General features: G+C 42.6%; 1 protein-coding gene across 1 annotated transcript; it reads left to right on the top strand.

The window, feature by feature from the left end:
• The first annotated feature begins 305 nt into the window (after positions 1-305).
• Positions 306-9,173, top strand: nr2f1a (nuclear receptor subfamily 2, group F, member 1a). The gene is made up of 3 exons (XM_078250491.1): positions 306-1,627; positions 3,029-3,556; positions 7,312-9,173. The coding sequence occupies exons 1-3, from the start codon at positions 1,195-1,197 to the stop codon at positions 7,584-7,586; spliced, it is 1,236 nt and encodes a 411-aa protein (XP_078106617.1). The 5' UTR covers positions 306-1,194; the 3' UTR covers positions 7,587-9,173.
• The last annotated feature ends 304 nt before the right edge of the window (positions 9,174-9,477 follow it).

Genomic DNA, 9,477 nt, shown 5'->3' with positions numbered 1-9,477 from the left:
GATATTGACTCCTAAATATGCTACAACCAACTTGGACTGCGATTGGAAACAAGCGGAATTCTATAAACTGCACTTGCATTTTTTTCTACTGTGTTTTCAGAACAAAATATAGCATTTCAAGATTTGAACACGAGACCCAATGACTTATCGAGATGGACATTTTTTGCAGTGAATGAACGGTGGGGGACTCTAACCAATGGAGAGAAAGAGAGGGCTTGGCTATAACCTTAGCCTCCCATTTTCTCTCTCTCCCTATCTCCCCCCTCTCCTCCTCTCCTCCTCCTCTATGCAGGGCTCTGGCCAGTCAGTCGCCTTTGATTATCAGTCTCCAGCAGCCCCTCTCTTGGCTCCTTGACATGAGCACCATATAAGGCGCAGCGATCTCCATAGAAACGTGTCAGTTTCAATAGTAGTGTCAAAGTTCACTATATACAGACATTCGCGCAGATCCCCCGTTTCGGAAACATTGCTCTGCTGGTCCTCCCGTTTAAGCGCATTCATTTTTGGGTCTCTCCTTCTTCTTGCATATTCTATTAGTTGTTGGTGTTGGTCTTCTTTTTTTATCTTTTCTCTTCGTATCTCCATTCCTCCTGCTGGAGCGAGGTGAAACTATACATGGGCACTTCATTCGGCGACGCGGTTTTCTTTCGCTGCTGGGCGAGATGATGAGCTTTATTTAGTATATAGATGTAAAAATCCGGCTCTTCAGTTTTTCCTCCCCTCCTATACGGCGAAGACGGGAGTGTAAAGGAGCAAGGGGAAGAAAAGAGAAAGGAATTTATCTCCGCAGCACTTTGGATCGCGTGTCTTTCCAGCAAAAGGTTTTTTTACTCGTTCCTGCGTCCATCTGATTCGCTCCTGCCTTTCCTTTGTGGCTATTTTATATCAAACTGCAATTTGTTACGACTGGACTCTTGTTTTCCTTCAAGATAGGGATTCCTGAATGGCTGGCTGCAATTTACCCTGGAACTGGCCTCCCGACACTTGCATATCCTGATCGGGTGCCTATTCAATCGCCCCCCTGTATTTTGAATGTATTGATCGCGTTGTACTCTCCTTCTTACCCCATATGAGATTGCGTGTTGCGATTTGACTTTGCACTGCCCCGTCTTTTCAGATCTCATTTTTTTTCTCCTGTACGCTACATAAACACCGGCGATCATTTCGCTTTATAGCACTTTCAGGGGCCGAGATATGGCAATGGTAGTTAGCGTCTGGAGAGATCCGCAGGAAGACGTGGCCGGAGGACCTCCGAGCGGCCCCAACCCAGCAGCGCAGCCGGCGAGGGAGCAGCAGCAGGCGGCGTCGGCGGCGCCGCACACTCCGCAGACCCCCAGCCAGCCGGGACCCCCGTCCACACCGGGGACTGCTGGGGAAAAGGGGAGTCAAAATTCGGGACAGAGTCAGCAGCATATTGAATGTGTGGTTTGCGGAGACAAATCGAGCGGCAAACACTATGGCCAGTTCACCTGCGAGGGATGCAAAAGTTTCTTCAAGAGGAGTGTACGGAGGAACTTAACATACTCATGTCGTGCCAATAGGAACTGTCCCATTGACCAGCACCACCGAAATCAGTGCCAATACTGCCGGCTGAAGAAATGTTTAAAAGTGGGAATGCGGCGGGAAGGTGAATATGCTTTTTTAAAACCACTCATGATTACGCATCCTAGTAGCAGACGAACAGGGCTGCCATGTTGCATTAAGGTCACAGGCATATGGCTGGGCATACTGCAGTCTCCATCCATGTTTTTTAGGGATGTTTGCATGAATAATTAGTCTTTCTGCCTATGTAAGAGAGGTAAAAGGCCAGTGCAGCTGTGTTTGTGAATGCAGGTCGCCTGAACAAAGCGGCTCGTCTAGCTGACCCTTTTATTATGTTTCTCATGCAGTCTAAATTTTACTATTATCAAGCAAATGAATTTGGTCTAACAGGCCCTTTTTTACGTATAGGTTTTAGAGCAGAAGAAGGGTCGTGTGTATGTGTGTGTGTGTGTGTGTGTGTGTGTGTGTGTGTGTGTGTGTGTGTGTGTGTGTGTGTGTGTGTGTGTGTGTGTGTGTGTGTGTGTGTGTGTACAGTGTGCAAAGGCTAATAGTCCCTTCCACAAGTATGGGCAGTTTACTAATTTATAGTCGTACAGTAGGGTTTGTAATCTGTGTGTGTGAATGTAGAATGAACACACTACAAACCCACGTCTCTCTCTAGCTCCTCATGCTGACTAGACAGCTGAGCCACACTGAATAATGCCGCTAAAGTTGTTCATGGCACATTGTTTTGCCTGGTGCATTACAGGCCGTATAACTTTCCTCTGTATGTCAGGTGTTTAATTCCAATTCATGCAAACATCCCTTATTTAAAATGTACTATTTACAGTACAAACTACAAGCCCTGATTTACATTAATATTTTATTTTTTAAATATTAAACAACAGCTGAATTCATTTTATTCCCAGTTGACCTTTTGATGTGGGTAAAATGTGTGAATGTGATTGCGTTAAACAGTAATTATCAATCAAATACGTAATATGTTTGGCCACAATGAATAATTATTAATATAAACAAAACCCCACGTAAATATAATGGTAACGTAATCAGTGGAGGGTACTGCATGCAAAATGCAAATACGCCTTAAAATACTTACATGACTCACAATACTACATGTGTTAAATGTACTTTAGTTTTAGCTGAAAATTGTGTGTGTTTACTGTTTAAAAGAGATTGTATTTTCATGTTGCATACAGCCCATGTAGCGTGCAGTGCTAAATACAAATGCAAGCAGTGTGAAGGTTAGGGGACACAGCACATCTGTTTTGATGAGATGTTTATGCTGTTAATGTATTAATTTGCTCTTACAAACGGCATACACTAGTCAATATGTTTTGAAAAAGCGTGCTGAATTTAGATTTCAGTACATGCCGTTTTACTGAGGAGAAACACACAAGCTGTAGCTTGCTTTGCGGTTGTATTGCTCATGAACAATGTTTATCAGTCCGGGATGCACATTTCCTCTTTTTCTCTCTCTTTTTGTTAGCGGTTCAGCGAGGACGAATGCCTCCAACTCAGCCCAACCCAGGCCAGTACGCGCTGACGAACGGGGACCCTCTGAATGGCCATTGCTATCTGTCCGGATACATCTCGTTATTGCTGCGGGCCGAGCCTTACCCGACGTCCCGGTACGGCAGCCAGTGCATGCAGCCCAACAATATCATGGGCATCGAGAACATCTGCGAGCTGGCGGCTCGCTTGCTCTTCAGCGCCGTGGAGTGGGCAAGAAACATCCCTTTCTTTCCCGACCTGCAGATCACCGACCAGGTGTCCCTTCTCAGGCTGACGTGGAGCGAGTTGTTTGTGCTTAACGCGGCCCAGTGCTCCATGCCTCTGCATGTGGCCCCACTGCTCGCCGCGGCGGGCCTCCACGCCTCCCCGATGTCCGCGGACCGCGTCGTGGCTTTCATGGATCACATCCGGATCTTCCAGGAGCAAGTGGAGAAGCTTAAGACCCTGCACGTAGACTCGGCAGAGTACAGCTGCCTCAAGGCCATCGTGCTTTTTACATCAGGTGGGTGTCCGACATGTCACATAGGAACACTATACACACTATAATCAAATGGGGCCTAGTTGCAGTAATGTTACTGGGAGCGAGGCTCCAAACACTGTGGCACCGAGAATATGGCTGTCAAGTATGGGCTGGTCACAAATCTGAGTTTACGAGATGTTTGTGTTGCCGATGGAATAGCAATTTTGTCAACAGCTTGCTACATATCCACTTACATACATTCCCATATCAGTTGTAGCCGCAGCATAAGACGTGTAAACAAATCCAGATTGAGTGAGCGCATCAAGTTATGGTAGTGTAACACTCAGTTCAGTGCGCTGTAAGTCGGATATAGTTGAAAATCTCATATATGTAAATATTTTATAATTGTTGAGTTTAAACTTTTTTGAACACGTCTGAGCCGAGAGCGACCTTGTAGGTTCTTGTCCATAAATTTTGGAACAGGTGTCAAATAATCGAGCGTAAAGATGAAATAGTCTATCACTGTGTGATATATGACAGCTGATGCATTTATGAGTGTTGGTGCATGCTTTTATCCTTGTTTTGCGTGCACAAACACATGTCTTGGGGGGCAGGAAATAATCCTTAGCAGGCTGAGATCAAAAAAAGCTGATGGAAGTTGACTCATATGTCAGTGCATCGCTTCTGTAGGACTCAGAGCAGCACTGCTGTATATTGTTTGTAGATTAATCTTAGCTGACCTATTAATTTATCTAAAGTTATTGAGGATAGTTTCTCTTGTCGCACACACTTTGAAAAGTCATCAGCATCTATTTCCAAAAGTAACCTACATTGTTGATAGCTTAATTGATGGCTGACTGGGGCAAGGTCCTAAAAGGTCCTCATTTACTCTCGGTGCGTAATTTAGATGCTATTTTGGAGTTGGTTGTGTACGCGTGATGCCATTAGGGCTGTTATGTCAAGGGAGTCCGGTGATGATTGGAAGGAAAGGGAAAGTCTAAACTCACTTACAGGCCCCAAACTACTTTAGAACTTACCTCAAAGTTTTGACCTCATTGTCTCATATTTGGCCCATTTCAAAATTATGTAACACAGTTGTACTTATCCTATAATTGGACACGTTAGTAATACAATATTCAGTTTTACTGTAGTTTTAAGATTTGGAGTTGTATTGAAATAATTCCCCCTTTCAATATGGCTAGAAAGCGTCACAACTCCATTTTATATTAAGTGGTTACACTTATCTTCGAGCATATTTCAATAATTAGTGTTTATTATTTACTTAACATCACAGGGATGTACAACTGCATATATACATTGCCTTTACTGTTTTTATATTGCATTCTATTATATTATATTTAATTCTATTGCATTATATTATTGATATATTCTCTAACACCATATTAAAATGTTATGTAGTGTGCATCAAACAATAATACCAATGTATAATTAGGATCTAAATTATCCAAAGTTTTAATGCTCACCACACTTGTAAAAAGGAACTTAGAGATTGTATTCCATACTACTAAACAACCTTCAACATTACATTTCCCTTTTTTTGGCGAATATTACCATAAATGTTATTCTTTCAGTTAGAGAACTTTCTATGTTTCTATATTTTTAGTTGCAGGAGCCATAATAATTACTTTTCAGTTACACAAATAAATACATACTTTGCCTGTGTTGTGACATCCTCTTAGATTCAATGTTCCGTGTGCACTGACATTTGGCTATTTTTTCCTATTGCACGGCGTTTCAGTAATTCACCCCAGATTACCCAGATAAACTTCATACACACATTAACATCCTCCATGTTTTCCAACAGATCATTTAGTTAGTCTACAACTGGTGTTGGCTATAACAAGTCATGTGGCACTTTGCCAAGACCAGCGTGGATTGTTTGCCTTTAATAACACCAGACTTGTCAGTATTTGATGCATAAATAATGGTGGCCAGGCTAAACCATTTCACCACAGACAGATCAGGATCATTGTCTTACATGAAGTCCGTATATCCACGTGTGCACGATGCAGTTTGTGCCTTTGCTAACCTACCACAGAAATAGTCGTTTGCGAATCTGGAAGCTATCTGCTCCCATGTCTCAGTCTATTGAGGCAGTGGGGTGCAGGGTTGCAGGCAGGCCTAATGGAGAACTAGGGGGTGTCTTTGACCAGCTTTCTCTTGACGCATACATTCAAATGCAGCCTATTCCCTGTAATACCTCGAACCCCTTATATCTCTGCATTGCAACATTCAAGTATTATATTTTACCAGAAATTTCCAAATGTAATTAATTTCAACCTTATTGATTGCAGTATATTTTAAAAGGGACACTCAGCGTTAATCCAAAGGGATTTGCATACATGGGGCTTTGACCGGCTGGACTAAGGTCACAGTAAATCACCCCGAGATCTCAGCGTTGCCCCCGGGTTCATAAGGTTATTGTGTCTGGCCATAGTGAGTTATAGCACCGCGCAATCACGACTAGGCTTAAAAGCCTCTGTCCTGTGTTTTATGTATTACTGCTTGAAAACTAAAGCTGTCTTTCTTGTGTAGTTTCTACAAAAGCACAGCTCAATACAGAATCTTTTGAGGACAGCCTAGACTCCATGTGGGACCATATATGCCAGCGGTTATGCTGCTTGCGTTTACAGCAGTTAATAGAACACGCCTGCTTGGGTTGTGTGAAAAAAACACAGCTCTTTATAACGGGCTAAAATGTCGTACGACACTAACAAGCCTTATATGATTTTGTCTATACTGAAGCGTGGCTGCACAGAGCTGCATAACCCACCAGTGAGCACCAAAACACGCGTCTCGCCTGCGTTGTTGCACAGGCTCATTTTGTGACATTTTATGTCGCTTCTGCGTGACTATTGACTTCACCTCCTCTAATAAATTTGATTGCTTCCAGCGGCCTGTCCTATAGGCTCCATCGAAAAACAGGCCAAGAGTGGTCTATGGAGAGAAGAGCGGCGAAATGACTTAACAGCTTACTGCAGAGTAATTAGGTCACATTACATCCAGTGTAATTTCAGATTCATCAGTGCCGTTTATGTTTCCTTATACTTGAATCCCCTGAGTCCAGACATCAAGAGCAATGGCCTTTATACCCTACCTTTCGCCTTTGCTCCGTTGCCCCATCAGTTCTTCCTCAACACGCTAACAACACTGCTTTCATGACATTTAACTCTATATTCTTGTTGATTGTTGTAAGAGCAGGCAGAGATATCCTCCACTGACTTGTGCATCCCCTACTCCAGCAGCAAGCCCCTTGTTTATTCTGTATGACAGTCCCACTCGCTCAGTGTGATGTAGCATGTTTGGCCAAGGTGTTTGTTCATTCCACTTTGTCAATAACACGTAAAAGGCTGATGTTGAATGATAACCAGAGTGCTTCTGCAGGACATAAATTGGGTATGGCAAGGTGTGCACTTGCCAAAGCTAAGCCCACATGAGGCTAAAATTGTCCATGTGCTTTTGTGTTCATATTTTGCACAGAAAAATATTAAGCGAAATTGTCAGCAGTGTAATTTGAGTTCTATACATTTAAAATATATATAATGGAAAAGTAATATGTGTATTTAAATACAACTGTTTATTTTCTGCAAGCTTGGTGACCTGAGAGTCTGATTTAATTATATAATATTTTAACATACATTGTAGCCTAAACATATTGTTTCACTGCGACATGTTAAAGTTTAACAGCAAAGGGATTTCTTTCACAATATGTTGTACCTTGAGGTATTTGAGACGTAACGAGCCTAACCACAGTGTTTTTGGTATGTGTTTCTCAGACGCTTGCGGCCTGTCGGACGCTGCTCACATCGAGAGCCTACAGGAGAAATCCCAGTGCGCCCTGGAGGAGTACGTGAGGAGCCAGTACCCGAACCAGCCCAGCCGCTTTGGGAAGCTCCTGCTGCGGCTGCCCTCTCTGCGCACCGTCTCATCGTCGGTAATCGAGCAGCTGTTCTTCGTCCGCTTGGTAGGTAAAACTCCTATTGAAACCCTCATCAGGGATATGCTATTATCCGGGAGCAGCTTCAACTGGCCTTACATGTCCATCCAATGATCCTAATATGAAAGTGGAAAAAAAAAGAGGAAAAAAGGACCAAAATTCTGCACCCCTCACCCCATCCTCCTCCAAGAAGACTATATATAGGACCTTTTCTGAGAAACTTGGGAGACATTACTTTTTTTCTGTCTTCTGGGACTGAGATGGAATACATTATGTACAGAAAAATATTGGAACTGGACTTTACACCTGTATAAATCCACCCTCATCGTCAAGAACAATACTTTTCATTTTGTAAAATACTAGTCTTTATTTTCCTTTTTTTTTGTAAAAAATACAAATAAAATGAAAAACATCATATGCGCAGTAAGAAAAAAAGAATCAAGACTTAGCGGGAAAATAATGTTTCCAAGCAATTATAAGAATTGTCCTGTGTCTATGTACCTCTCTGTTTTGTATTTTTTCTGGTTCTAAACCAGGGTTTCTGTGATTCTATACTAATAATTTTTTGATATAACCTTTTGCTTCTTATAATGAGTGCGATATATGTTGTCGAAGCTATGTTCTCCAAGAATTAAAATTGAAGTGAGAATTTAAAAACAGAAAAATAAAGAAATTTAGACAAATAAGAAACAGTCTAATCGCTATGACAATATCACCACTGATGGTTGAACTTTTTCCCCAATTGATACGATGGACCTGCAACAGCAGCAAACTGACCTCCAGGACATTTTTACTGCGAGGACGTCTGGGGCGCCTTTCCCCGGGCCATGAGTGCGTGTGGAGTCGATCATCAGTCAAAGAGGAGAGACATGAAAATCAAAAGCACTTTTAATATATCATTTCAAATACATTTTGTTTGTTTCGTCTTGAAAATTTTCATTGTTTCTTGAATTTTATTGGTTGTTGCCTTCAATTTGCTTACTCCATGATGCAGCTTTTTGCAGAAGGGTCGGTTGATGAAGTTGTGTGATGGTGACTGTACTATTAAAAAAAGAAATAGGCAACAATGTCTCATTCTCAAGCATTTTCCTGGAAGCAAATGTCAAGATTCTCGGTCTTATTTTATATCATCTGAGGGGATCTGTTGTCTCTGTGCGCTCCTGGTTCCAATAAGTAAAGCGCAAGTGCAGCCTACAGTTACTGAGTCATTGCCTTGTACCGAAACATATAATTCTGCCTCTATTACATCCATACCACTAAAAAACGAGGTGATACACGGGATTACGTGTGGTAATTACACAAAATCCTACATTTTAACTGACCCACTGACACAACTGGCAATGCTAACACAAAGGAGGGGAGGATATAGCTACGTGAGGAACTACAGCAGTGAGCTCTCTGCCAGCCTGTGAGCGCATTAATGTTTCATATTTTTCCCAGACAGCAAGGGAAGCCTGCGCACCACACAGAGCCACCTCTATCCTGCCTCATGTGGCTTAATCAAGGTGATTCTTCACAAACCAAACAATATTCCCCTCTCCCCCGTTCTTATAAAAACTATGCCTTGATAGTGAATGCCTCAATATTGATGTGGGCGTGGCAAAAGGGTTAGGCCCCGCTGCAAAGCTGCTGTGATATGCGTGATCAATCTGGAAAATGTATTTTACAGCATGTAAGCCAGTCGATAGGAACACCGAGTGTGATGCATTGTGTGGGAAAAGAGAGGAGGGAGGGAGGGAAAGAAAGAAAGCAAGAAAGAAATAGAGAGAAGGGTGGAGAGACTGTGGAACCAGTGCAGAGACAAATGAGAGGGGAAACGTGTAAGAAGGAAAGCAAGCTGTGTGTGTGTGTGTGTGTGTGTGTGTGTGTGTGTGTGTGTGTGAGAGAGAGAGAGAGAGAGAGAGACAGAGAGAGAAAGACAGAGAGAGAGAGAGAGAGAGAGAGAGAGAGAGAGACAGAAAGAGATGTGGCCTTGGTTTGCCTGATACATTCAGAGTGTAATGAG

The sequence above is a fragment of the Sander vitreus genome, chromosome 5 (assembly GCF_031162955.1).
Source record: "Sander vitreus isolate 19-12246 chromosome 5, sanVit1, whole genome shotgun sequence".
In the NCBI taxonomy this organism is placed as follows: Eukaryota; Metazoa; Chordata; class Actinopteri; order Perciformes; family Percidae; genus Sander; species Sander vitreus.
This window is presented reverse-complemented; position numbering and strand designations above follow the sequence as displayed.

Bases quoted from the DNA above. Each gene is read 5' to 3' on its own strand.
- nr2f1a (XM_078250491.1), top strand. From the start codon at position 1,195: ATGGCAATGGTAGTTAGCGTCTGGAGAGATCCGCAGGAAGACGTGGCC. The intron at 1,628-3,028 runs GTGAATATGCTT...TCTTTTTGTTAG, and splicing joins AGTGGGAATGCGGCGGGAAG to CGGTTCAGCGAGGACGAATG. The intron at 3,557-7,311 runs GTGGGTGTCCGA...TGTGTTTCTCAG, and splicing joins CATCGTGCTTTTTACATCAG to ACGCTTGCGGCCTGTCGGAC.